Source organism: Anopheles merus, chromosome 3L (genome assembly GCF_017562075.2).
Source record: "Anopheles merus strain MAF chromosome 3L, AmerM5.1, whole genome shotgun sequence".
In the NCBI taxonomy this organism is placed as follows: domain Eukaryota; kingdom Metazoa; phylum Arthropoda; class Insecta; order Diptera; family Culicidae; genus Anopheles; species Anopheles merus.
The window spans coordinates 16,816,650-16,844,634 of NC_054085.1; the positions used below are offsets into that span (position 1 = coordinate 16,816,650).

Here is a 27,985-nt window from a genome sequence, read left to right on the forward strand (position 1 = left end):
GAATTTGAGGCGTTTAGAAGGCGTTTAGTGGTCGTTTAGTGGATTTGTGGCACTTGGGTTTAAACGAAACAAATCTTGTTGTTTATTTCATCGATGACGCTTGCTTGAAAATAAAACACACAAAAAAATAATCCCTGGCATCATGGCATAAGGAAGCTGCTTAGGCGCTGTTTGAAAGACCCACATAGAACTTTGATGCTGTTTATCTACTGCAAAAGGCGAATTAGACCAGCGATCTTTAGCGTGCCAAAATGAGCTGCTTAAGTAATTCTGGCTATTTGGGATTTATATAATTAGAAGTGTAATATAGTAATCTTCGTATTATCTTTCCTTCTAGCAATGAAGAATATCAAGAACGAAGTAGATTAAAAAATGAGAAAACATTTTAAAACCGGCATAGCTACCAAAATATTTAAGTTAAGTAGAATAATCACCATGTAGCACGCATTTTTTAATTCAAAAAATGGTTTACAAAAATTTTATTTTACATTACGTAACAGAAACTTATCCCCCCCCCCCCTCCCTACCACATGTAACAAATAGTGTCCTTAAGGACATCCCCTTTCTCCGTATATTAGCGTTACGTTGTTTATGGATGCTGCCTGAACTGAACTGACAGACCGATGCGATGAGGCGCTACCGCTGTGCAGAATTGAAAGCATCCCCGGGATAGAATACCCCCTAATAACATTCGCACACATGGTATCACCTCCCTCGCACGGCTGTGAGCAGTGATAAGATTTCGGTGGAAAGCAAATATAAAAAAAACCCTCTCGCGGTCATCGATCGAGCTATTGTTCTAGCTCAGCGACAATACGTTCCCAGCATTGGTGTGCATTCATTCTCCTGCGAACGTCCGCGAACGCGCTGCGCTTGTGAAAGAAGAACGAACGAAACAGAAAAAAAAACTCATCATGGGCAACTACAAGGTAAGCTCCGCAGGCACGTGCAAAAATATCGATTTTTGCATCTAGTTTCCTTTGCTTTTCCAACCCTTCCACAAACGAATTTTGGATGATTTGATAACGTATGTTGGATCCCCCCCCCCCCCTTCACATTCCTCCATGCCACCCACAGCCAATCGATCTGTCCAAGGAGGAGTTCCGGAAGTATCTGGACCGCCAGGGCGTGCTGGACGCGATAACGCAGGTGCTGGTGAAGTGTAACAGCGAGCGGCCGGACAATGCGCTCGCCTTCGTGCTGGACAATTTGACGGAAAAGTACGTGCCGCTGAAGGCGAAGCTGCAGGAAGCGCACGAAGAGATCGACCGGCTGAAGGCGGAGCTCAGTGCGCTGAAAGTGTGTGACGAGTCGAAACAGCAGCAGCAGCAGCAGCAGCAACCACCACCACCGGCGAAGCCCCAAGACAAGCGCGGCGACGATGCGGAGGAGAAGAAAATCGATACCGCTGCCGCACCACAAACCAATGGGGTGGTGGAGGAGACAGGTGCGGCAGGTGCTGCCGGAGAAGCCACCACCACTACCGGCGGTGGGACCACCGTGAAGGAAAATGACGCAACCACGACTCCGCCGCCGCCGCCGCCGTCCACTGCAACCGTGACAGGTGGAAGCGCGGACAGTGCGCCCAAAGACGCATCGAGCGATGCCCCCGGGACAGGTGCACCACCTGCTACTGCCGGGTCCGCCGATCCTGCGGAAGTAAAGAAGGAACCCAATAGCACCACCACCACCTCTGCCGCCTCTGCCGCCGACACTACCGAGAGCAAGTAAATGTGTGTGTGCGTGATTGTGTGCGCGTGAACGTGTAGCTAAAGATTCCTATATAGGTTAACTTGTTTGTAGTGTCTTTCGAATCGGGTATTCGAATATAATAGAACATAGGGCCCACTAAGAGAGGAACAAAGAAACGGTGAAGTAAGGCAGAAACAGAAACCGAAACAGAACCTTGCCGCACGAGCGAACCCGTCCAATTCTCTAAAACAAAAAGACCGAACCGAGCAGCCGGAAGAGGCTTCAGAATGTGCCGTACTCGAAAGCAGGGAATTATGAATCACGTTGGTCTCTCGGTATATACTACTTTAGAAACGCTATTTGACCATTTTGCGCTACTATTACGTTCCGCGTATTTAAAAGAAAGCGCGCCGCTTCTCATTTTGCCATCCCGCCCCCCGGGTCATCTTTAGCTGCATCGCCCATTATCTAATGTTTAATCATCTATCTAGAACCGACCGATTGAATCGTGTGAATCGTATCGAAACATAGATCACCCGCCACCCACCCATTTCGGGGATGGCGCTGCTTAGGCGATGAAGAACCAGAGAAAACGCGGGGGAGCCGTATCACGCATCCACTGGCTCCCCCGGGCTCTTTCTCTCTCTCTCTATACTTTAGAGAATAAAAATATCATTCCAGCCATCACTAACAATTATAGTACGGAGACGATATATAAACGATAATAAAAAAGAGAGTATAGATGTAGATAACGAACGATGGATATCAGAAATGCATTTTTATTTCCCTCATACGTCTCCGATTAAATTGGTGTGTGTTAGTGTGAGTGTGTATCGCCGCTGCCGCTTTCTCTCCCGTGTCTACCAGCTCTCTACGATTTGTCCTCGCCGGACGCTTTCTTCGCCTGTCGCTTCTTCACGTCGTAGTTGTGCACCCGGGCCATGTTCACCTCGGTCGTCGTGATCTGGTCGCGCAGAAACTCCTGATCGTGCTCCAGGCACCGGAGGTTCACCTCGGCCGACTTTTTGTTCTGGCGCAGCAGCTCCTCCGCCTCGTCCAGTGGATACTCGAGCATCACGTTGGCGCCGAGCCACAGGCAGACCGATTTCGTCGGCGGCATCACCGTCTTCACGAACACCTGCTCGCTCAGCAGGAACTGCGTCTCCTGGTCCTCCGACTGCTCCCGCAGGTGCTTGATCATTTCCAGGTTTTTGGTCAGATCGGGTATCTGCTGCCGCAGCCGCCTTCGGCGCGACACCATGTTGTACTCCATGAACCGGTACTTGCTGTGCTGCTCGTCGAAGCTCTTCAGCACCTTCTCCACACTGTCCTCGTTGCCCGAGTCCTTCATGAACTGCTCCACATCGTCCTGCGAGGGGAAGCGAAATATTCATCAATGCAAAGGCGAACCCATCTCATACCACCCAAAAGGCCATACGCCACACACCGCACCCTCCCCCCCCCCACGGATCGGTGCGTGTGTGTGTGCGTGTGTGTGGCCACTCTGCCTTAAAAGGGCATTGCACGCCTACTCACTACGAACACGGCCTCCGGGATGCCCGCGTACGATTTTTGGTCGCTTTCTAGCTTCGGCAGCTCGATTTCCTCCATGCTGGCGGGTGGTTTGTGTGCCGGGTCGGGGCTGGGATGCGGTTTTTCTGCGCTGAGCGGCTCGATACCTGCGGAACTACCGAAAACACACAACAGTTGCAGTGCAGAAGTTGCGGTTTCGGCAAAAAAGGGAACTGTCAAAGTTATTGTTCCCCTTTGGTAGGAAAAGACTTCGAGCCAGGCATGTGCAACCCCTGTCCATGTGGTGAACTGTCAGTTTATGGGCTGTCAAACGTTTAGGTGCAACGTGCTGTCAAAGAAGAAAAAATGTAAGATTTTTTTTTTATTAATTTAAAAGACGAAAAAAATAATATTTTACCAAAAAGTGATACAATGGCGTATAAAATATGATTTAAAAAAACCGTAAAAATTAGCTGCATGAAAATGGCACGAAGTACAATCAACATTTTAAAAATACCCAAAAATAAATTAAAAAAGTTTGACTTTACTCTCTATCCTTTTGCCATTATAATAATAAAAATCTAATGGAAAATTTCATAATTATAGCTAGGAAAATAGTAAGAAATGCTGGTAAAAATTACCATGTTTACCATCGCCAGGGTTAAAAATAAATCGGCAAATGCATCCATCATCCCTCGGCTTGCTTGACAACCGAACCTACTGGCACCATTTTCTTCAGACGTCTCCAGTTTTGGTAGCACTGCCCGTGAGTAACGGAATCTACAACCGTACGAGCGCGCGCGTGTGTGTGTGTGTGTGTGTTTTGTGTGCGCGTTCATCTATTCGTACAGTTGTGCTCTGTGAACGGAGGCCCTTGTGCGTGCGCCACATTCTTCTCGTCGCCCGTCAGGGAAAAGGAATAGATTTTCTTTTTTCCGCGGCATCTGCCCCTACGACTCGACGCGCTCGACGGTACTGCAAGCGGGTGACGCAAACCATCCAGCCGCGGTAGAAGCAAAAGAGGATTTGTCGCAGCCAAACCCTTCGAGTGGAGAGCGAAAAGTGCACCCCCTTCCCCTCCCCTCCCAGAGACCCGCAAGAGCACACGGGTTGAAGAAAAAAGCGGAAGAAGCGCACACAGCGGAGCAGGGAGCGAAGCAGAGAAGAAGAGAAAAAAAACCCCAGCCAGCCATCATTTGGGGCGATACACGCGCGTCAGTGTGTGTGTGCGCGCGAGCGCGAGCTAGTGTGTGTGTGTGTTTGCTCCGTGTTTTTCTTCGCTCGATTTTAACTACAGCGCAAACGGGCGAGAGACGACGTCGTCAAACCGCTGGGGCTTGTACGATCGCAGTAGTCGCGGCAATAACAGGAGAGCAGCCGCCCTTAATAAGAGCATCGGTCAGCGAGTTGCTGCTGCTGGCTGCTGTACTAGCGAAGTAAAGAGGAGCCTTGGCACCAAAGGCAGAAGGAGGAAACGTCCCAAGCCCAAGCCAATTTTGATTCCCGCAGTGTGAAAAAAAAAACGGTGCCCGGAAGGAAAGGTTTCCACATCTTTCCCCAAATACCACATACAACACACACGCACACATCCGTCGTCTGGAAAACGTCGTAGTCGTCGTCTTCATCCCCGGTGTGTCTTCTACTCCCGCTCCCCCCCCCACTACCACACTCCATCCACAACGTCAACTGTCCGTCATCATTGAGCGTAGCTGAGCAGCGCGAATCGATCCAAAATGTCGGACGTAGAGTTATCAAACATAGACCACCTCATTGCGATGCTTTTAGAAGGTAAATTTCATTAAAAAATAACACTTGCCACAGTGCATGTGTGTGCAAGTGTGTGTGATTATGATGTGAAAAAAAAAAAAGATTGTAGATATGTGATCTCGCCGTCGCTGCTCTGCCCTTCTCCTCGCCATCCCTGGGGCCCTGTTTTTGGCCAACGCCCCCGCTCTCCTCACTCGCTCTCTCTTTTAGTTCCGGTGTGTCTGTATATATATATGTGTGTGTATGTGTGTTTGACGAAGAAATGAGGTGTCTACGCGTGTGAAAGAAGACAAACGGTGGTGGTTGCCTTCACGATTAAAGCCGCAATTTTGGTGTGAGAATTATAGAATGACCGTGCATGGGATGACCCCCCTCCATCCGTCGTCGTCTGCTTTCGTGATTATGATGGTCACAATCATGCGCGCGCGTGTGTGTGTGTATGTCAGGTCGCTGAGGATGAATAACCATCACAAATCTGCGAAAATGTGTGCGAGTGTATGTGCTTTTGAACAGAAATTTCGTGCGTGCTTATGAGTCAGTGTGTAGAAAAGATTTCGCTGCCACCCCTGGCGTGTGAGCGAAAGCGAGAAAAGGCGACATATGAGAGAGCGAAAGAGAGAGCGCGTTGGTCAAACGGTTGCAGCGGGGAAGGGAGAACGGTACGGAGAGAGAGAGAGAGAACGAAAGAAAGAGCGAGAGCGGGAGCGTGTGAGTGCGCGCGCGCGCCCGCCGGAGAGCGGCTGTAAAATGCGTGTTGCCGCTGCAGCCGCCGCCGCCGTCGCCGCCGCCTCGACGTCTTTTGGGCTCACGAACTGTCACACACCGTCACCGAATAGTACTGCGTGTTTTTTTCCCTTTACTGATTTTCATCATCTCCCCTTTTTCCACCCCTCTCCCCACACTCACACACACACACAGTTCGCGGTGCAAGGCCAGGGAAAAATGTACAACTGTCGGAAACGGATATACGTCTGCTATGCCTGAAGTCGAGGGAAATCTTTCTCTCCCAACCGATACTGCTCGAGCTGGAGGCACCGTTAAAAATCTGCGGTAAGTAGTGGAAAAGCCAGCACTCCCCCCCCCCCCCCCCCGGGCGGGTGTGGAGTGTTGTGCATTAGTTTAAGATCAAATTTTATGTTCGGGTCGGGCGGGCCAAGGTGACTGAACGATTTACGGGTCCCCTCCCGGGGCTGGGGAGGAGAGGGCGGTTTTTAAATCTTTTAAAAAGTTTATTTACTCCTAGTGTTGCTGCTCTTTCTCTCGGATGTGTATGCTGCTCCCCGGCGTATGCGCGTACTACACATTCGGCCATATTTGTTTGGTCTTCTGGCTGGAGATGTTTTTTTCTTTTCTTTTTGCATTCTTTGTTATTGCCATTACTCACACACACACACACACACGCACCGGTTTTGGATGGCATTACGCCGGTGCCGTCCCGGTGGTGTTTGTTGCTGGTCGGATTAATGGTCCTTCTTTTGCAGTCACTCTCCGGTCCCCTAGCCTCTGCTTGGTCTATGACGCATCGAAAATTGTTGATCAATGAACAGCAACACCAAGCAGAGCCGATATTGCGAACAACGTGAACAATACCGCAAAAACCACACACCGACCACAACGATACACCGTCGAGACGACCCTCCCCAAAGTGCCGAATGAGCAATTGAGGGTGTGGTGAAGGGCTGCTGCCCTCCTGCTCAACCTTCGCGCATATACTGCACGTGTGTGCGCGAATCTGAGGCTCTCGATCATCACCGTCGATCGAACCTACCCTTCTCATACCGGCGATGGGGTGGGTGTTGGTTGCCCTGAATCACCCTAAAGTGGCCGTTGCCGTAATAAAAACAGCGCCTGCGACAGCTAACACGCGCGCACACGACGCACTTCTGCTCGGTTTTCATGATGATAGCGCTCGGCTTGGCTCATATCTTGCCCAACCCTCTTACCCTTCTACAGTAAGAAGAAGAAGAAGAAGAAGATAAGAAGGGAAGAAGAAGAAGAATCTACACTTCCTTTTGTTGGCGGTGGTGAGATACTCTCAACCCTAGCCCCACGCCACATCTCTCGATTTACCCCCCACGAGATAAAAGCGATCGGATTAAAGAGCTGTCTGATACCGTGCGTCGGTGTGCGTGTCTGTGTGTAAGTGATTGCACGTATGAAAATGAAAGTGTATTTGTCCCGACGGCGGAGACCGCGGCAAGGTCTGGCAAAGCATATATGAGGGCCGCGACACTAAAACCCTTCGTCTGGGGCCCACACACACACACACACACACACACATACCATGAGCAATTGAAAAGGGATCGCTTGTGCACTTTCACGTTCGTGCATTTGTTGCAACTTCAACGCTGTGCCGTTACACGCCTTTGCACATTTGTATTTTTAAACAAATGACTCAAAAAAGACCAGTTGCCTGGACGCTCATGAAACGTGCTCAAAGGTGATAAGAAAGCGACACCAAAAAAAAAAATGTTATCTCTACAACAAGATGCGATTGTAATCAGCACACGCGGGGTCTTTCCCAGCGTTGCGAACGAATTCGCGCATCGCGGTACCATGCGCTGTTTAAATTAAAACGACCCTCCCGCAAACCCTATTGAATCGATACACATGTGACACAACTAGTTCCGCTAGTAGCAAAACGTTTTTACTAACCTCTCCCGTTGTTTCTCTCTTGCTGCCCCTATTTCCCACACACAGGTGACATCCATGGTCAGTATTATGACTTGCTGCGTTTGTTCGAGTACGGCAGCTTCCCGCCAGAGTCGAACTATCTGTTCCTGGGCGATTACGTCGACCGGGGAAAGCAGTCGCTCGAGACGATCTGCCTGCTGCTGGCGTACAAAATCAAGTATCCGGAGAACTTCTTCTTGCTGCGCGGCAATCATGAGTGCGCAAGTATCAATAGAATATACGGGTAAGTGGTGCCGGGGTCCGGCTGTAGCAGGGGTTTTATTTTTGTGCTCTCACCGTTGCTTCCATATCGCTCGAATCTTATCGAAGAACGGCAAAGATATGATTGGCGAGCGTGTGTGTGTGCATGTTTTCTCCTCTCGCAAACACGGTTTGGGCTGTGTACACACAGGACCAATGTGTCATTGGCATTGCTCGTGGGCTTCGATTTTTCATCTCTCCTTCTCTCCGATTGCAGATTCTACGATGAGTGCAAGCGGCGCTACAACATCAAGATGTGGAAAACGTTCACCGACTGCTTCAACTGTCTGCCGGTGGCCGCGATCGTGGATGAGAAGATTTTCTGCTGCCACGGCGGCCTCAGCCCGGACCTGCAGTCGATGGAACAGATCCGGCGCATCATGCGACCCACAGACGTGCCGGACCAGGGCCTGCTGTGCGATCTGCTGTGGTCCGATCCGGACAAGGACACGAACGGCTACGGCGAGAACGATCGTGGCGTCAGCTTCACGTTCGGCGTGGATGTAAGTGTTGCTTTTTTGTTCCGTCGCGGACACAATGCTGGAGGAAGTGTAGAACTGATATTAATTACCCCTCTTTTTGTTTGTGTGAATTGTTTTTTTTTATTTATCTCATTCTCTAGATCGTGGGCAAGTTTCTTACCAAGCATGACTTTGATCTAATCTGTCGAGCGCATCAGGTGGTTGAGGACGGGTACGAGTTCTTTGCCAAGCGGCAGCTAGTAACCCTCTTCTCTGCTCCCAACTATTGTGGAGAGTTCGATAATGCCGGTAAGTGTCACAACAATCCCACCTAAAAACGCCAAACTTGCCCTTGGCACATTCATTAGTAACTAAAACGGTAATTTTATTTTGCTCTCCCCCTCTCTCTCCCTACAGGTGCAATGATGTCCGTCGACGATACGTTGATGTGCTCGTTCCAAATCCTGAAGCCAGCCGATAAACGTAAGTTCCAATATGGTGGCCTCAACTCCGGACGGCCAGTTACACCACCGAGAAGCTATAGTAAAAACAAAAAGAAATAATTTATCAAATAGTACTATTCTCTTACAAAAACAAACTACTACTACTACTATTAAACAAACAACAACAACAACAAAAAACTTACTACAAAACTACGTACTACCAAACTTGTGCGGTATCCGTTCTGTTTTCATCCACCTTCGCCTTCCCCCCTCCTCCTTACATTGTGCTCCCACCCCGCCCCCCCGCCTCCAGTTGTCCCGGTTATTTTCCCATGTAATTCCCTTTAAAAAAAAGAACATTTTATAAAATAAAACTCGATCGACTGACAATGCAGTGCCCACGCGTGTGTGTGTGTGTGTCGGTGCGCTCGCGCGCCCGCGTGGCGTTTGTGAAAGGCAAAAGGTGTATCTCCGATTGTGGAAATGAAAGTAATATAAAACAGTAACACTGTACCAGAAGAGAATCATATTCAAGCGCTGTTCTGTGGCGGGGGGAGAAGGACAAGCGCGCGCGCGCGGTTGCCTATTCACGAGGTGTTCGCATGCGCGAGCGCTCTTTTCTCCGCCGACGGTGGCTGAAGGCGATAGAAACACAATTCAGCTTATAAGTAGATATAAACAGGTGCAAGGTGACAAGCAGGCATAGCAACAACGGAATGGCAGAAAGAGAGGAAAAAGAAGCAGCAGGATGGTATTTGACAAAGGAAGAGTTGGGGGTACTGCAAGACGAACAGCAAAAGCCTAGGATCAGTGAGCAGGATAATAGTGACGTGTGTGTGTATTTCCCACACAACGTGTTTGGATGTTGTGTGTGTGTGTTGACGTTTGTTGCTCCATAGCTGTTGTGCAGAATGAGTAGAATGAGTAGAGGAGAAGAAGCGATAACAACACAGGTTTTCTGTTGGCACCATAACACACCACCACCTCCACGCGGGAAACGGTAGCAGAATTAGCAGCTGTTGCAGGATAGAGAAGAAGAGGAAGAAGAGTAAGAGCATGGCAATAACCATGCAAGTGTTCGCCCCTGAAATTTGAGAATGTAAGCGAGTGGTGGTAGTAGCACGCGAAAATAAGAGCAAACGAAGTGCAAACGTTTCTGAATGATAATTTAATTAGAAACACTAGCGCCAAGAGGTACACTCACAGTGAGCAAAAGAAAAAAAAGAGGTAAATAAACATACAAACAAATATGCATGCTAACAACACATGATAACAAGAGGGCGTAGAGAGATTTGTCAGTTGATGATGATGATGATTGTGTGTGTGTGTGTGGTTTAAAGAAGAGTGCACACATCTCTGTAGCAGCCGGTAGCGTGTGGTGCACGGTCAGCTGTCCCAAAACCACACTCTAGCCTCCCCCCTGCGCCCACGGTAACTTCTCCTCTCCCCTTACGATCCAACTGGCATTATAGTGGACAACACACAGACACCTACTAAATATGGGTACTAAACATCTTTTTTTCTGATTACAATAATTGCGACAATGTTTACAAAACAGCAGTAGCAGCAGCATCAGCAATCAGGAACCCCGCAGCTGATAAATGCATGCAGGGGAAAGTAGCAAAAAGGCAGGCAGGAAAGCGTGCGCTGCAAGCGAAACCGACGAAACTACGGAATTCGATCAAAATTATTAGCAAAAAATCGGAAAATGTGGCGCATATTGTCACGTTTTCAATTGCATTGAGATTATTGAACGTACATCATCAATTTGTCTGCCCCGTCTGTGTCACACAATGGATGTAATCCAACGACTAATGTAATCCGTAAGCTATTGTTTCTTTCACTCTCTCTCTCTCTCATCTGTAATCGCTGTAATGATGTTTCCTCGATTGTTAAAACAAACACACACACACATGTTACATGTCACGGTCGGGGGACCCTCACAAGGAGAAGGGAACAAGGAGGGCAGATGATAATGAACCGCCGCGTGTTTTTCGATTAGCAACGGAACTGGTTGGTGGTAGACGGCCCCATCGTTTTCGAGCGAGAACAAGGCCAAGGAGAAGGAGCAGTAGGAGAAGCTAGAATGAGGAAGAACTGTGTATGTTTCTGCGCGTGTGCGTGTGTGCGTGTATGTGTGTGTGTGATGCACCTGTCATCAGTAGTCGGCGTGACCAAAGTGAAGTGTGTTGGTTCCCTCGGACTGCCGCCGCCGCCGGATTCGCACGTGTTAACGGCGCAAGGGTCTTGCCAGTTTATTGTGAAATGTCCCACGATTATGTTAATAAAGTATCACGCGAGCTCATTCTCTTCTGAATCTGGACTAAATTTCTCTGGATGTGTGTGTTTGTGTGTGGCTTCAGTGAGCCCCTCGCGCACCTTTGTTATCACGCTGCATCTTCCATAAATGAGAGAAATTATTATTTTTATTTAAAAATGATCGCTTTTTTTGGAACCTAAAGAAGTGGATTCGAATGATCACATGTGATCAAATTAAACCGTATCATTGGAATAGCTATCGTTTTTTTGACTAAATATAATTTCGTTTCTTGATTGCTTAAAACTAGCGTAATGGGTGTGTTGACAAACGCAAACCCCCTCGATTATGGTGACATTACAGAATAAACCGACAAACCCTGTTAAAAGGAGTAGTAAAAGAACCCTCAAACGAGGATGCATTTCTTGCCGATGCTTGTGAGAGAAGCGCGAGTACTGTTGCGAATACTACGAGTAACTGCTTCTTTTATTGCTAATATTTGTCCCTAATCCTAGCCGGTCTCGTGGTACAGTAGACAACTCGAACGACTTTAACAACATGCCGGTCATGGATTCAAGCCCTGAATGGACCGTGCGGCGCTCATACGTAGGACTTTTGACTATACTGCTATGAAGGGAATGAAAGAAGACTTGACCCCCTATACTACTTGTCTCTTAACGGGTGGCGGAAGTGTTTGTTGTTTGCCCTTCATGATCGTTCTGTTGGTGTTAACCACTGAGAGAGAGATAGAGTGGGACGAGGTTTATGTTTACCAAAAACCGTGTGCACTAAGCGTTTGTCGATCACCACCACTTGCTGCCCCTGTTTATTTGTTTACTTTCACGCGTCCCCCTATGCGGCGCTGTCTGCGTGTGTGTATTGCTGGACTAAAGGGTAAAAGTACGTGCTGTACGCATTGTGAGCGATGAAGGAAGAAGGAGTCCATATAGATTAGCTCTTTTGCATAGTTATTGGTAACAGAAACTGCTCCAAGTATGCGCCTCTTTGGGGGAGAGAAGTAAGAACATATAATAATGCAACAAAAAATCGCTCGCTCTATTCGTAGGAAAGTGGGAAAACGATGTTGAATGGTGGCAGGCAAGTTTCTGAATATAATATCAATAACCGCTTTTCTATCCCTCTCTCCCTCTCTCTCTCTCTCTCTCCTCCCCGTCGTAATTTACAAATCAAATGAGCGGGGGGAGGGGGGGGAAACAACTCAAATGTGGTGGATGGTTATGGACGTGTGTTATGTATTTGTCAATCAATCATTACTAACCCCCGAGCATCAGGTGTTGAACAGCTCGCAGCAGCAGCATCAGCAACGGAAACACGTGCGGCAGTTTAGAGAAGCATTATTAGCAAGAGAGATCAATGTCAGATGACAGTCTAGAAGTCAAGAAAAAATACACAAACCACCCACAAAACACAATGCTGAAATACGATTAGAAGTGTGTGTGTTTGTAAGGTAAAGCAAAAAATCCCACACACACATGGTCTACAAAAAAAACACAACAGCAAAAACCACACCAGCATAAGTAAGAATCAAAATTTTAAACCAGCATAAATAAAATTGTATCACACAAAAATGGATAAAAACGAAAACAAGGCGTGTGTAAAAGCGGTTGTTTGTTGTGCGGCGGATTTTAAATTTAAATCATTTCGTGTTCGCGCGACGGTCGGGGGGGAATGCGTGTGTGTGTGTGGTTGGTGCGCTCCAAAGGTTTGCTTGTTGTATTAATTAATGGTGACAACCGTGCTGCGCGGCATGATTGTACGGCCTGTATCAATGCGATTTTTGGTTTTAGTTTGTAGATTATTATTTCTTATGTATATTTAGACAAATGTTTTTCCACATTTTACCATCATCCTACCCGCGTTGTTTGTAAATGTTGTTCGGAACACGATCCTCCTCTCTGCTCCACCTGTACGTGTTTCGTCCGGGTTTTCCCCTCAATGTGTGTCCGTGCGTGTGTGTGTGTGTGCGTGTGCCAAAGTGTGTCCACAATTTCCCCCAAGACCACACGGACTCCCACACACACACACGCACACGTAGGACATCTTACAACGGCCTGTTATCCTGTTTGCGTTTTAGTATAAATATTATCACCAACCATTAACTAATTGATTGCACGTTTTTGTTTGTTGCCTATGTTTGCCCGGCGCAGGTGGCTTTCAGAAGCTCATCAAAAGCAGCAAATTTTAGGCGGCAGCATATAATGGTGCGGTGCGTGAGGAAGTAAACACATATCATGCAAGACGCGGATCATCATCAACAACTCCATCGCCAATCATCATCCCCAAACCTCCTCTGCACATAGAAAATGGAAAAAGCAATGGACACACAGCACGATGAACAATCAGCAGCAGCAGCGGGCAGCAGTGTATCGGGAGCAACAAAAGTCACGACAAATTGGTGGGGGTATGGTGTACCTTGTTTAGTTTGAGAGGCGAAAAGCCCTACTCTACTACCACCAGCCTCTCCTCCATTGAATATCTTCCCGCCCGCGGAGCAGTGTGCTGGAGTCAAATTGTGTGATTCCTTTCGGTTGCGTTCGAAAAATCATCCCACACACACACACACACGGCACACCGACTCGAAAACACTTACCTACCCCACACAACCCACATCGCAACCAAGAGAAGCAAGAAGCCGAGAAAGCTCTATCGGAATTTTGTGCCAAATGATAACAACGTGGCAAAAAAAGCAATAAGAAGAAGAAGCGCTCTACGGCAGCCAACAACGTACAACAACGAATGCGGCACCACCACCACCATCTCACAACAACAGCAACAACAACAGCACCACAACCCTCCCAACCTGTGTTGTGTTAATATGTTTTCTCAAATTCTGATTTTGTGAGTATCTTTTTGACCCCGTTTTTTTTTCGTTTGTTACGGAGCCACGGTTTCCACCTACCTTCATTATTTTCTATGCGCTTTTTTCCTCCCCCGTATGCCTATTTTTCCTGTTTTTTCTATTTCTCTTCTATTTCTCTGTTGTTGTTGTTGTTGTAAAACGAACACCAAATCTCTCTCTCATATGTGTGTGTGTGTGCGCTCTGTTGTTGTTGCTGTTGTTGCTGTGATGTGTGTGGTGGATGTTTAGTAGGTTGTTGGCGCGGTTGTTGTCCATAACATTCTATCAGTTTCTCGCTGTTGTTTTACGATAAAACCAATCAATCCGTCGTTCAGATTGTTTTCGCGCAATTCCCGTTTGTGATCCCTCCTTTGTCTGCGAGGCGTTGTGTGCTACTCAAATCGACAAGAAGTAGCGTTGTATTTCTAATTTTTTATTTTGTTTGTTGTATTTTTCATTGTTTTTAATTCACCTTTACCGGTTGTTTTTTACTTATCTATTTTATGCCTTCTTTTCTTTCCTTTTCTCTGTTCGTTATACTACTCTTTTCGTCTTTCTTTTGTAAATATTTCCTGCAATTTTGATCGTTCTACCTTACCTTCAGGTTTTATTCGTTTTGTTTATCGAGTTTTAAATTCTTTGAAAATTTCTTATACATTTTCTTAAATTTTCGTCTTTTTTACTGACTGTTTGAATTGATTTCAAAATTTTAAAAAAAAAGCCTCCCCTCCCTTCACCTTTACTTCTTGAGCTGCTGTTCAACATCTCTAAAGAACTTCTTGGTCTTGTCATTTCAAAATCCCTTCCAATACTCTGCCAGCCAGTGACTTTGTTCTTCCCCTCGTTCGTGCTCTCGTTGAAGCATTTTATGCCCATCTACTAAAAATTGCGTATGTAAGTTTACTGCGTACTTCCTCTTCTACCTCTACTCCTCCCTCCCTTCTTCCGGGTGCGTGAACAATGGTTTTAATATCTCAGCTGAAGGTTAACCAACGTTGTTGGTAGTTGTTGCTGTATTTGTCGTGTCCCCAGCCACTTCTCCCTTTTCTTATCGATCCCTTGTTTTGTGTGGCTTGTGTGTGTGTGCGCCGTGTATTGCTTCGTGTTCTTCTACACCCTTCTTGCCGGTCAGCAAATTCCAACACTCTGTGAAGCTGCTCCTGCTAAGTGTGTGTGTGTGTTTTAGTGTGAAAATTCTCCCGCTGTTTTTTTCCTCCAACCTTTTTCCGCGCTGTTCCGCGCTGCTGCTGTTGTGCTTCCATGCTAAATGAGCCAAAACACAAAAATCAATTTCCCATATTACACATCCACCATTCCTATCTTGCAGCAACCTATACTGCGCAAAAGGGCACCAGCGGCGGTGGATTTAAGATGCAGCAATACTTGGGGCCAAATGTACCTTTATGGATCTGTCTTATGATTTTGGGGTCACCACCACTACCAGCACTACCACCGCCCCAATCACCATCAGTCATGTTTTGCCGCATGTTTTAGTGTACGAACTTGTTGGTTAGCATTTTTTGGCACCGTCTGTGAAATTTTACTACCAAATTTAATGCAAGCGATCCTTTTCGAATATTAAATTCCCTTTTTTTAGGCTCTATTTGGACGAATTGTTGTTTTCTAAAAGTAGCAGTTACGGATTAAAGTATTAACTCACTACAAAAACAATCGGGGTTTCCTTTCCAGCGGTGGTTTTCCTTCTTTTAGTTCTGTATTTTTTGCTTTATTTAAAAAAAAATATTTTTTTGTTTTATTTGAAAGAAGCATCCAGTAGTGCGGTTTTATCTTACCTTCCAACAATTAGTTGCAGCTTTTTTTTATATATCTCACACCGGAACCGAGTGTCCTATCGTAATTCCTGGTGTGATAAAGAAGAGTTCCGCTTACAGATAACGAATCGGTTGGGAAGCGGTTTTGTCTGATAAACGGGCGGCAAAACTCGACTTCATTTCCTACATTGACGAAAGAAAGAACCTTGGGGCTCGGCTGATTTCGGTTTATCGTCCACTTTTGGGTGGAGGGGGGCACCATTCCACCCGCCCCAGCACATTCCTAAGCAAATGAAGCTAATTATCAGCAATGTGAGCGCGAGATTTATAATTGTTCGTCGATATGATATGGTGCGTGGCGCGTTTGCTTAAACTTTTCCATCCTCCCAACGTACTATTGTTATTCCACTTTGGCTCTGAGCTCGCTGGTTTCGAGCACAAACATCGTTCCGTTTAAGGTTGTCCGCCCAACAAACCGTGCGCTAAATGGGTAAGCAAGCGGCGGGGGTAGGGATAACGAAATTTTAAAGTAAGAAGAAACAAGCATCCATCCATCCGTCGTGTGCTGGTATGGCATCGCAGTCTGCAGAAAAACAGAAGAAGAATAGTAAGGGGCCGGTACCGGGGTGTTGTGTACAATTTGCATATTCAATCATCGGTCTATTATCATACGCCGATTCTACGTCAATTGTCGAAGCTATTTTTCGCAAGCGATTTATCGAAAATTGTTTTGGAGCGAACGTCCCCGGGGGATGACGAATGGTGATGATGAAACAAGGTGCTAAACCAAACCATTGATATCACAGTTTCTTTCTAGGTGCATTGGCGTATACATCTTCAAGATCACCTTCAACAACAAATATACTTATTTCAGTGTCTTCTCCAAGCGACTTCTTTTGTTTAAAGACTGATTCTGATGAAGCCGAGTCTTGTGGTGTTCCGCTGACCCTTTCAAGATTTATTCCATTCTGCATATTAAACATGTCTGCAAAAGGTCCCCTCGAAAATACACAATGCACTTGCAACACTTGCACTTGTCTGGCTCCACTGTTTGTGTCATTGCCGACTCCCCGCGCATATGATCGATTTACGCGTACGCATATCAAACAACGAATCTTCGTGCGGTCGTCTACGGACCTGGAACTGTACGACGTGATCTGCTTCCGTAACTAACGCAGCACGCCACGCACGCTCTGCAACGCGTGTCTCTCTGCTTCCATCTGGTGATGATAAAAGTCGTGCGCGGCGTGCTGTCTTCCGGGTTCTTGTCATCTCTTGAGTGCGCGCCCAAACAAAGGGCTTCTCATATTTAGTTGGGTCGTCGGAGGGACACCACCCGGTTTGATATAAAACCATCGATCCCAACCGACTACTTGCAGCATTCTTCTTGCAGCTTCGCCATCGAAGCTACCGCGGCACGAAAAAGCGGACAGGATCGTAACGGAAGCGATCGTTTTGGTGCATCGACCATTCTTCTCTTCACCATGATCAGTGTGAACGCGCTCGCGTGCTGCCTAGTGGGCATTTGGTTCCTTACGCTGGGCGCGCACACCATCGAGGGAAAAGATTTGCGTAAGTTGAGCTCGTAAAAAGATCCTGTAAGAATTGAGTTAAAATATCTTTTTTTTTCACCTTGCTTTTGCTTACAGCCACCAGCTTCGAGAAGTGCCACCGAAACGATCCCCAGTTCGATCAGTGTCTGCGCAGTGCGGTCAACGGTGCGATACGGCTGCTGAAGGATGGGCTGCCCGACTTTGGCATCCTGCCGCTGGAACCGCTCGCCGTCGATTCGCTGGTCATTGAGCAGGGTGAACCATCGTCACCGATCAAGCTGAAGCAGCATTTCACCAACGTTCGGTTAAGTCATCTTACCGAATCGACCATCCTGAAGTATCGGTAGTGTTTTGATTGTCACAAGTGGGGAAAAATGGTGCAACATTAACGCTTTTTTATTCGCTCTTACGCAGCACGGATCTCAAAAAACTCATCATCAAGGCGGAAGCGATCACGCCGCAGATAGAATTTGCCGGCAACTACACGATGGACGGACGGATACTGGTGCTACCGATCACGGGCAAAGGGTTGGCCAACATTACGTTGCACCGGTTGAAGACACACCACGAGCTGATTGGCGAGCTGGTGGAGCGGAACGGTGAGCAGTACATGCACATACGAAAGTATTTGGTGCATTTTGAGCCAAAGCTGGTCACGTTTCAGTTTGGGAATCTTTTCAACGGCGATGAAAGGCTCGGTAAGACATCTACTTCCTTTTTTAAAGTTGCTTGTTACTCGCAGTGATATTGACCCGTTTTTACCTGTCCGTTGTCAGGGAAAACCATGCACCAAGTGCTGAACGATAACTGGGAGGTCGTGTTCCGGGAGCTGCGCAGCTCGTACGAGGACACGTTTGGGTACATCTTCAAAAAGATTTCCAACCAAATCTTCCTAAAGGTACCGATGAATAAAATATTCCCGCAGTAGTAGTTAGTAAAGCGTTAGTAAGTGCGAACAAATTGAAGTAGCGTTTTCATGATGACACGCCCGTTGCCACAACACTTTGGGAAGATTATTTTGATTTAATTTCCATAGTTTTTTGTTGGTTTATTTGCTTTTGCATATCGTTTTTTGGTATATAATGTTATACATTTATCAAAACATTATCGGGTATTTTCTTATCTAAAAACAGTTGGGAGATCGTACGACAATTCAAAATCCGTAAAAAAAACTTAACCTAACAACGTGTATTAAACGTGTACGCAAGAAGGAAAAAATGAATTTCGCTCTTACGCTTCTCTCTATTTGTTCTTTCTCTTTGTACCCATTCCATTATTGTCGCATTGCTTTGGGCCATGTCGTCTTATACATAGGATATTAAAAAAGGTGCAAGTTTTGCGCAAAAGTTCTCTTAATTAAGCCTAGGACAAGGTCACACGAATTGAGGATCGATGCATCGAAACGGTTCACACCAACTGATTGGCATTAAGCATTAAAGTAATATTATTATTTGTTTGTGCTAATAAGAATGTTCTTCGCGATTGATGCCGCCAGTTTCAGGGAATAAACCGACAAATGTTCGCTCTATCATATTGGATGGTTTCTTCTGTTGTTTGTGGATCTTTCGTTTGGAGTTACTGTCCTTCTTTTTGGTATACTAGCTTGTTAGATTAGAACGTGGCCTTTAAGTAGTGTATTACAATATATCGTCATTCAAATGCCTATGGCACCGGTACACACAAACAATTGCTTGCCATCAATTCAATCTTAAATAATATTTTGCACACACACTAACACACACACATACTGACACCGATGTTCATATATAGATAACACATTATAGATAACAGCTCAGTGAATAACAATGATTGGTTTTGTGGGGGGGGGAAAAGATGTAAAAGACTGTTTTCCCCAATGTTTTGGTTCCCTTTTGGTGTGTCGTACGACGCACACGATTTGAGCATATGAGCTTTCAAAGCTGTAAAGAAATAACACGTGTATGTGTGTGTGTGTGTTTAACACAGTGTTTTGTACATAATTTTCAACCGATCGTGCGGCGGTCCGACCCGAAACACCGGATGAACGCCGTCCTGGTCGAGATAGTCCTCGTACTTGACCTCGTGCCTGGTGACGAACCCGAGCGAGCTGGCCACCCGTTGAGAGAACAGCCCCGTGGCGTCGGTTTTCATTAGCTGGGTGGAATAAAAGGGTGGACCTTTTTGGTTGTATTTTTATTCCAAGAAAAAGGACTCTGAAGACTTACCTGGAATCCGTTAGTGCGTGCCACTTCTTCACTTTTTCTCATCAACTCCTTCGCCAATCCTTGTCCTCGAAACCTAAGCCGAAGGAGAAAGGAGCAGTAAATTACTTACAAGTCTTCTAATTGTTCTAGATGCACACACACACAGACGTACTTCGAGTCCACCGATAGGATGCGTATCTCAAAGATGCTCTCCACCGAAAACTGCGCAAACAGATCGATCTTCAGATTTTCCTCGTACAGGAGGGTGAAAATTTTGCGGAATTTCTCATCATCCATCTCGGCCAGCCGGTCGAGGGCACGGCCCGTATCCTCGTTGCCGTGCAGTATCCCGTTCACGACCACTCCCGCTATCTGGGGTTGAATTGAGGGGGGGAGGGGAATGGGAAATTATTACTGACATTCCTTGCATTGCTCCACACCTCGGCGTTACCCCTCCTCCGTCAAGCAAGAAAAGGGACACGACGCGCCGTCGTGTCGGGACCAAAGGGATTATAACCAACCTAACACTAACCTCGCCACTGTTCGTCACTGCCATGACACTAATACCGTCGCGAAGGCTCGAGAGACTGTGCTTCTCCAGCAGCGTGTGCCCATCGCCGGGACGGCACAGACTGACGGCCTTGTTGAGGGGCTCGTCGGCAAAGAACGTTTGCCGCAGATGCTGTATCACCTCCGGGAACCACGGCTCGGTAATGATCTCCATCCGCAGCCCGTTGCTGTTGTTCGCAAGCATTCTTAGCTCTTAGTTTACTGTGCAATTTAGGGAAAGAGGATAGAAATGAAATTTAAGCTTTGACGTATAGGGTTTCTTTTAAGAACACTCCGGTGAAATGGACGCGTCTTAATGTTACACTGAATGTCCTTTATAAAATAGTTAATTAAGTAATGACTCTAAGAAAAGGAATTTAACAAGATTACAACACTTTTTGTTCGAAAAAAAAGACGATTACCTTATACTGCACACACAAAAAAGTAACGCAGGGAAACCCAAGCTCAATGATGATTCTGGAGCAAAACTGCTTCTTCACCCACTGTCTGTGCGTGCTCACCACAAAATGAATAATCCTTGGCAGAAAAGCGGAAAGTGCTCGATAATAGAGCAGCGCTTGGAGCGTGTGGTGCTGGTCGATGGGCCGGCCCCCTCTTTTCGATTCTCAACAAGAGGAATCAATTCTCACAGCCACAAGGACACAACTAGTAGAATATGACAATGGTGCGTTTTGTGGCAAAGGGACGCAGGGGCATTGGTTGCCCCGGGGTTGCGCGGGCAACGTTCTGAAGGGTCGCTCGGGACGAAAACAATCCCTTTTTACGCACTTTCTACGCATGTCCTGGTTTTTGCTACTGCTACGGCTGTGTGTGTATGTGTGTGTGTCCCCACCGTTCCTCGGAGCACTACTCCGAGAGTAGCGAGTCCGTCGTCGTGCCCTGAAGGGCTTACACGGGAGGTTTTTGATCCGAACGCGATGTCATCGCCTCTGGAGGCTCGCCCTTGCAACAGGTGGTTTTGGTTCGGCACGGGTAAAAGCGGGGATTTTTTTTGCTTCTTATTGCGGCATCATCCCCCGATGCCTTTCGGAGCAAGCGTAGAACGGCGTTTGAGTCGGTGCCGCTGTACAACAAAAAACTAAGTTACAGCGGTACGGCGGTACGGAGCGAAGGAAGCGAATGAAACAAAATCTCGTAGCTCTTACTTGGATGTATTTATTTTATTTTAATTAAAAAATAGGTACTTCTTCTTTTTCTTTTCTTAAGATAGCATAAAAACATAAACGAAATCAATCCAAAAATCCCACAATACGTCCCAGTCTAGCAGTGCTGCCAGCCCACTGGCAGAAGCAATGTGGTGAAATCACGTGTTGACACCACCGTCGTCGCTATGGCAACGCAACTGGACGTAACAACATACGCAAAAAGGAAACAAACGCAAATCGCATTGCCGTGTGTTATTGTTGTTCTCTTTTCCAAAAGTAAGCTCTTCAGTGTGTTTTATTTTGTGATAAATATCCGTTCGTTTTTTTTGTTTTGTGTGGTCGCTACAGCAAAAAAGTAACTAGTTTTAAATATCCGTACAAAAAGCAAGACAATATCGTCGGTATAGGACGCTCGCGCGTATGTCTTTTGAGGAGTTCGAAACTTAACAAATACGCTTTAGACGCCAGAATCGCAACGCCAAAACAAAACAAGGCACTGTACCGCACAGGAACTTTACATCGCGCAAGGAAACGGAGCGGAGGAAAACGCGACTCAACGAGAGACAAAAGAAGCGGTAAGCTGCGGGGTGAGTTCAACCTACTAGCCTATAATGAAATCTACCTAAGCTACTTAAATATAGCCAGTACGAGTGCACTGAATTTCGTTTTCGCTTGCACGGACACGCAAGATGGCTCCCCGTTCTGCGGGTCGTGGATTGTGGTAATTAGCGCCTCAGTGTATCACTTTGCCTCCCTATCCTCCCCTATTACGGTAATTTGAGTATACTTCGCGGCGAGTGATATATCCCGCCCCACACATTCCTGGCGCTTTATACCGTTCGTAACCGTTGCAATGCGTACGTGAATGTCACGGCTGCAGCCGACAGCAGCAGCTGCTGCACCAAGCCACCCCGGTACGGTTGCGCACTAGCGCTACGCATCAGGTACGCGCCACCGGTCGGCTCGAAGAACCCTTCGCTCTTGTCGCGCATCATTTCCTGCCGATTGCGCAAACTCTCCGTACCGTCCTTAAACAGCACATCGCTGCGCCCATCGAACAGACCGTAGAGGTTAAATGCTTCCGCCTTCAGACCGTTCCGGCGCCCAAAAAGCTTGTCAATGTCTTTGAGCGCATTGTAAATCTCCTTCTGCCGCCGCTCGATCGTGCCGTTGCTGATCATGACGCGCCCGACCGCCGTCCAGCCGAGGTAGCAGAGCGCATTGTGCTTCACCGGTTTGTTGAACGGGCAGAAGATGGTCCAGTCCGTGGGTTGCTGCTTCTTGTCCGGCCCCCTCATGCTCTTGTACGTTTCGTAGCTCATGAAGGCAACGTCGGCCACCCCGTCCTGCAGGCAGCGCATGGCACCGTCCTCGCCGTCGTACACCGCCGAACAGCGGCTCGTACTCTTCCAGTTGCACGAGCTTTCGGCGAAGAAGTTACGCACGTCGCCGATCGAATGGTTTTGCAGTGCGGTCAGCACTGCGGTGTGGGCCGCACCCTCGTACTGCGGGAAGCAGGCACGCCGGTTGCGAAGGTCTGGCAGAGAAGTGTGGGGAAGCGGATCAATTTTGTGATCTTACAAATGTCTATAATTTCTCCTAAAGCTTACCATAACCCGATCGAAGATTTGAGCCACGTGCAACGACCGCCACAATGAGATACTTGTGCAGCGCATTCGACGAGTACTCGTACAGTATCGGACGCAGTCCGTAGTCTCGTTCCGCCCGCAACGCACTGTCCTGATCAACGATCATCACATCCGCATCGCCTGACCGTACCTTGGCCATGCACTGGTCCAACCGGTCCACCCGGATGCACTGCAGCCCCGGCTCGACGCCGTAAACACTCGCCACCTCCTGCAGCCACGAGCACTTGTACATCTCGAGCAACGATTTCGTACAGAACACGATCGATCGGCTCGGACTGCAGCCCGGGTTGTTGTACGCGTCCTGGAACCCGACCGCCTGGTCCAGATAATCATCGACCGGTATGACCGTGTCCAGTGTCGTTATATTAACGTGATACGTTTCCAGCACCATCAGCAGCGCGTTCTGCCAGCTGTTGATGTCATCGTGGGACAGCTTTGCCACCAGGTCCTGCACCTCCATTGCCACTTTCCTGTCGAAAATCGAAAGCGCATCGTGTTAGCAGAGAGGGGGAGGAAGATTCCTATCACGAGACTTAACACTTACGACTTGGCAGCAATCGCTGGCCAGGGTTTCGCTACCCACACGCACGGTTTGCGCGTGTTGAGCGGCTGCAGATGCCCGTCCGGGCAGAGAAAGCTGTACTCGGACGGGTTCGCTTCGGCCGCCAGCCCCGAAAAGCCAAAGTGACTGCGCACGTCGTCCAGGCGGGCCCACGCCACCTCACCCGCACCGCTCGTAAGACAGTAGAGCGGGCCGCGTCTACCCCAGTGCTTGTCGCCGATTCCACACTGGTACGAGTTGTAGCACAGTTGGCACAGCGAAGGGTACTTCTTTTCTGTGGAGATTGAGAAGAAACAATAACGAACAGTTAGGGAGAGCATTTGAAGGCGAATCGTGTGCTTATTACGTACTTAATCGACGATCCTCGGTTGGATCCGGTACCCAGGGTCCTGCACGGCACGACGGTCCAAAGAAGGAGGACACCGATTTGAGTCTCGATTCGACGGGCGAGAGATCTTCCTCGCATTCTCGCGGTGTTAGTCTCGTTTCGAAGTACTGGAATATGTTGGAAAATGAGAATCAAAAGGTGTTCTGTTAGGACTACAAACAAGTTTGTGGAATCGGGCAACACAGTCATTTTGATGTGTCATCTTGAGGCTTTCTTAGGTGGATTGACAACATTGCAATTTTAAGCTCCCTGCAACTTCCAATAACTATATTTACTATATTTACCGTTTTAAAAGTAGCAATTTTAGCAGTAGTAGCAGAGATTGAACATTCCAGAGAGGACATACAACTTGATTTTGGAGGCACCATCCTCTGTTCGTTAAAGATCCTGCGCAAAAACAAGATCCTGGAATTTCACAGACACTTAAAGTATCGTAGCAAGACATTATCCAACAATTAAATGCAATCGGAATGATCCGAATAATGGGATGTAGAATCCAAATGTCAAATGATGCTGGGAGACAAGGAACGTCTCTAGAACTTGTCATCAATTGGTTTACTGACATCTGTAAAAAAGTACTTAAAACTCTGCAAATGGAAGTTGCTAACATCCTGGCTGTATAGTCCAGGCATTGATCCTTGGCATTACAGTCTGTTTTAGCCGTTAGAGCATGATCTGGCTCACCAGTACTACTCCAATTACGAAGAAGTTGGACCAATCGATCAATCAATGGATACCTCCCAAAGAGCCGACCTTTTTATTCTCCATACATTACCAAAATGATGGGAATAAGTAATAATTATCTGCAGAAAATACTTGGACTATTCAATGTATGATCAAACATTCCGATCATTTCGAAGCCATACTCACATCAGCCAGTACCGCCGTCCAGTGGTTCTTCAGCCCATGGCCGGGATGGCAGAATTTGCTGCCCCGCAGCTCACGGGCCGTATTAATCTCGGCCTCATTGTCAACCACCACCACGATCTCATACTCAAAGTGTTCTGCGGAAGAAACCAACCAAAAAAAAAAAAAAGAAAAAGGAACGCAAAATGAAAGAAATGCTCGAGAAATGTACCACCACCGATGGCCGACCCACGCATGCCTTGGACGGCCCCCGTACACTCTGAACTTGACATTGAGGGGCTTACCGGTGTGAAACCTTAACTCGCTGGTAACCAGTATGTCCACGCCCGACCAGCGCGCGGCAAGAAAATCTTCCGGATAGAAGGCGGCAAAGTCGGCCGCGCCCTTGTGTATCTTGCGCAAGCAGTCTAGCCGATCGAGCCCGTACACGCACCGCACGTTCGAGGCGGCCTCCAGCGTTGGGCAGTTCTGGGCGCCTTTCTTGTAGTTGCCGCCACCCTCCACGATGCAAACACGCACTGGAAATTCAAAAAAAAAAATCGGTAAGAAAGAGCAAAAAGAAAAGAAGGTTGATTGAATATGACGTTAGGGTTTGAGTTGCAGCAATGTTGCAGAAGGAAGTTTCTCGGAGCTTTTTTCTGCTTTCTATGTGTGACAGATGAAACGAAGGATTGTGAACGATATAGATTCAATTGCTTCTGACTGTCTCGAGCACACTCCCCTACGGGACTTCCCCGGTAAAACTAATAAGGTTAGCAGTATGACCAGCTACTCATTAGAGCAAAACGTGGTCGAGATATCATGTACGCAAGCGGAAAAAACGGATTGCTATGACAACCCGCAGCGCAGATCGATGGTTGGTTTGCTTAGATTGAATTTCAGGTTTTTGACCGCCCGACATTTCCACCCAAGCAGCGACCTTCAGCAACGGAGAGGAGGTACAGGTACAAAACAATGTAACCCAACTGGTATTTCTGTAGGAATGCGCTTTGGGTGACAAGCCGCGGTCCCATGCCGGAATGGAGTTGTACTGAAAAATTGGCTGCATTTTAATGATTTATGCCGGCAGCGATAAGTCGCATTAATTTATTCTTCTCCGCATTCTGCTTCCTGGGGAGACTGGGGGTCTGTGTTGTATCGGACGTCGCCACCTATTTGTAACGCTCCAGCCGGCAGTGAATACAATTATCGTAAAATCATCATTTTTCTCGCTTCCTGATTAAATTAAACACGTTTCAATGTGTGTTTAATTACAACAGCAGCAACAGCAACAAAAAACTCCAGCAAAGAAGTGGACACAAAAAATATGGCAAATCTTATGCAATTTGATTCCACATCAAATCGAATCCCACCGCCCCACAGACAATGCCAAAATGTGGATCACAAACTGGCTCTCGGACGGCCGAAACAAAGGTGAGCCGAAAGCCCAAGTTCGTCAAAAAGTGAAAGGATTCCATAGCCGGTCCCGTAAGCAGTGCCGGCCGCTGCTGAGGCCAGATCAAGGTGTACACAGAGACGAAAAGCCACACAAAGCTGGGTGGGTGGGTTAAATACGAGAAAAGATAAACTCGATAACATTGGCCTCGTTCACAGTGCTTCGGACAGGACATGACATCCGTTACACTCCCAGTGTGTCCTTGAGAGTGGCCGTTTGCGATGCGAAACGGGAGGAAAGGACAGACAGGTTGGCAAGCGAAAGTGCTGAACTTTTGGTTCGCAGACATGGTGGGACCAATTCGAAAGGGACACGAACACACACCCCGATCGGAAGATCACTTGCTCGACACACTTTTTTTCTTGCTATCCTTGTCAATTGTCACTTGGAAAGGGAAGACGTTAATGCGCCGCAATGGCTCCTAATTACCCAATTCCCCCCCCCCCCCCCCCCCCCCCTCCCCGTACACGACTGTTCCATTATGCAACGGAATGGAGTGATAATAATGAGCCCTCGCCGACGAAGACGATACTGGAAGGGAATGTGCGTTCGTAACTTGCACTAGCATTGAAATCACTTGTTCTATTATACCACCGCCGGGGCGCGCGCGTGAAGGAACGAAGCGTGTTTGCGAAGAAAACACAGACACACTTTTGCCCCCTCACAAATCACCAATCGCGTTCACCGTTCGTTTTTGCAACGTCCAAAAAAAAAAGCCTATTGCAACACAACTTACACTGTTTGGAGGTTTGTGATTTGGCGTCGATCGCGTGCAGCAGCGCCAGCAGAATGATCGCGCACTGCGTCAGCCTTTGAAATTGAACCATTTTTGTTGTTGTTGGGTGGTTTTATTATTTTCACTACTTCACTGGGAAACTATTTACTACAAATGCTCTTTAACGCTGATCTTCTTGCTGCTTGTGATCAAGCAATCGTAACTTAATTCACACTTCACACACTGCTTTGTGTTCCACTTGTCACTATTAACCGTGGTTTTGGGGGTCTTTATTATCTTTCGTGTTGTTTTTTTTTTTTTTTGCTGTCTTTGGAGGACAACTTCTGCTTGTAATCCCTCACTCGCTCGTAGGTTCGTAATCCCTCGTCTGCGCATTAAAACCACACGCGAGCAGGCTACGTTCACACACAGAGCGCGCGCCGTACACGCGTTCGCGATCGCAAACGATCTGACGGCTGCGGTACGGCTGGAACGTCACCGAAGCCCCTCTGTGTTTTCTGGTAAATCCACCGACCCGCACACACACACACACACACACGCAGGACCGTCTAAAACAATACCCACACAAAGCGACGGCGCGCGAATGCGTCGTCGCGGAAACAGGTGAGCCTACACACAGCGGTCAATGGAAAGTCCGCGCACAGTCCCCTGTGCCCACTTTGTGGGGAAGGTGGGGGATTTGTGGGAAAGCAAACCAAAACAACGTGCTGTGCCTTACCCACCGAGAGGGATATTGACCACTTCGTGGACGTAATTCCCCCGGGGGGGGATAGGTAATATGTGTCGCCGAGTTGACCGCTAGTGTGCGAGGAGGTCTGACTGACGCGAAAACGCGACCCCGTCTGTGTTACAGCCCGATCATGCGTGACATTAGGTTTGGGGTTTCGGCTTTATGCAACGGACAGATGAAGCTTGCTGCTACCACTAACACAACCGGGGAGGATGTGGTGAACAGACAGCGAAACGCAAACTACCGAAAAATTAGAAACACACACAAGGGAGCAGAACGAGAGACAGTAAAAGACAACGAAAAAGGGGAAAAAAGACAAGCATTTCATAGCTAAAACCCGTTTGCGATTGATATCCAAGGGCGATGGGGGACGCATTCGGAAGAAGATCGAGACGCGAGCGCACGCTAATGCATCTCGCCGTGCGCGGCACGCATCTTACGAAATACCGCATTTGCATGCTAAACGGAA

The 27,985-nt window shown here is 47.5% G+C and overlaps 4 protein-coding genes and 1 pseudogene across 5 annotated transcripts; 3 read left to right on the forward strand and 2 right to left on the reverse strand.

Moving 5' to 3' along the window:
• Positions 1–670: 670 nt before the first annotated feature.
• On the forward strand, positions 671–2,448 carry LOC121600205 (c-Myc-binding protein homolog). The gene is made up of 2 exons (XM_041928621.1): positions 671–929; positions 1,078–2,448. Exons 1-2 carry the CDS (start codon positions 915–917, stop codon positions 1,729–1,731), a joined length of 669 nt encoding a protein of 222 aa, XP_041784555.1. The 5' UTR covers positions 671–914; the 3' UTR covers positions 1,732–2,448.
• Positions 2,438–3,459, reverse strand: LOC121600206 (prefoldin subunit 3). Its single transcript, XM_041928622.1, has 2 exons — positions 3,229–3,459; positions 2,438–3,061 (listed from the first exon to the last, which is right to left on the reverse strand). Exons 1-2 carry the CDS (start codon positions 3,301–3,303, stop codon positions 2,564–2,566), a joined length of 573 nt encoding a protein of 190 aa, XP_041784556.1. The 5' UTR covers positions 3,304–3,459; the 3' UTR covers positions 2,438–2,563.
• Positions 3,460–3,985: 526 nt separating this feature from the next.
• On the forward strand, positions 3,986–15,529 carry LOC121600203 (serine/threonine-protein phosphatase alpha-2 isoform). 2 transcript variants are annotated; one of them, XM_041928618.1, is made up of 7 exons: positions 3,986–4,992; positions 5,890–6,021; positions 7,672–7,888; positions 8,123–8,408; positions 8,528–8,675; positions 8,784–8,849; positions 15,254–15,529. In XM_041928618.1, exons 1-7 carry the CDS (start codon positions 4,938–4,940, stop codon positions 15,418–15,420), a joined length of 1,071 nt encoding a protein of 356 aa, XP_041784552.1. In that variant the 5' UTR covers positions 3,986–4,937; the 3' UTR covers positions 15,421–15,529. The 2 variants fall into 2 exon arrangements, with proteins under 2 accessions (XP_041784552.1, XP_041784553.1); XM_041928619.1 differs by lacking the exon at positions 15,254–15,529 and adding an exon at positions 13,235–13,765 and having other exon boundaries at positions 3,990–4,992.
• A 99-nt stretch (positions 15,530–15,628) lies between these two features.
• On the forward strand, positions 15,629–18,196 carry LOC121600204 (protein takeout-like). The gene is made up of 4 exons (XM_041928620.1): positions 15,629–17,270; positions 17,348–17,594; positions 17,666–17,949; positions 18,028–18,196. The coding sequence occupies exons 1-4, from the start codon at positions 17,183–17,185 to the stop codon at positions 18,177–18,179; spliced, it is 771 nt and encodes a 256-aa protein (XP_041784554.1). The 5' UTR covers positions 15,629–17,182; the 3' UTR covers positions 18,180–18,196.
• Positions 18,197–18,279: 83 nt separating this feature from the next.
• Positions 18,280–27,984, reverse strand: LOC121600207 (annotated as a pseudogene).
• Between the last annotated feature and the right edge of the window lies 1 nt (position 27,985).

Bases quoted from the DNA above. Each gene is read 5' to 3' on its own strand.
- LOC121600203 (XM_041928618.1), top strand. From the start codon at position 4,938: ATGTCGGACGTAGAGTTATCAAACATAGACCACCTCATTGCGATGCTT. The intron at 6,022-7,671 runs GTAAGTAGTGGA...TCCCACACACAG, and splicing joins GGCACCGTTAAAAATCTGCG to GTGACATCCATGGTCAGTAT. The intron at 8,850-15,253 runs GTAAGTTCCAAT...CCTATCTTGCAG, and splicing joins CCTGAAGCCAGCCGATAAAC to CAACCTATACTGCGCAAAAG.
- LOC121600206 (XM_041928622.1), bottom strand. From the start codon at position 3,303: ATGGAGGAAATCGAGCTGCCGAAGCTAGAAAGCGACCAAAAATCGTAC. The intron at 3,062-3,228 runs GTGAGTAGGCGT...TTCCCCTCGCAG, and splicing joins TCCCGGAGGCCGTGTTCGTA to GACGATGTGGAGCAGTTCAT.
- LOC121600204 (XM_041928620.1), top strand. From the start codon at position 17,183: ATGATCAGTGTGAACGCGCTCGCGTGCTGCCTAGTGGGCATTTGGTTC. The intron at 17,595-17,665 runs GTAGTGTTTTGA...GCTCTTACGCAG, and splicing joins TCGACCATCCTGAAGTATCG to CACGGATCTCAAAAAACTCA. The intron at 17,950-18,027 runs GTAAGACATCTA...GTCCGTTGTCAG, and splicing joins CAACGGCGATGAAAGGCTCG to GGAAAACCATGCACCAAGTG.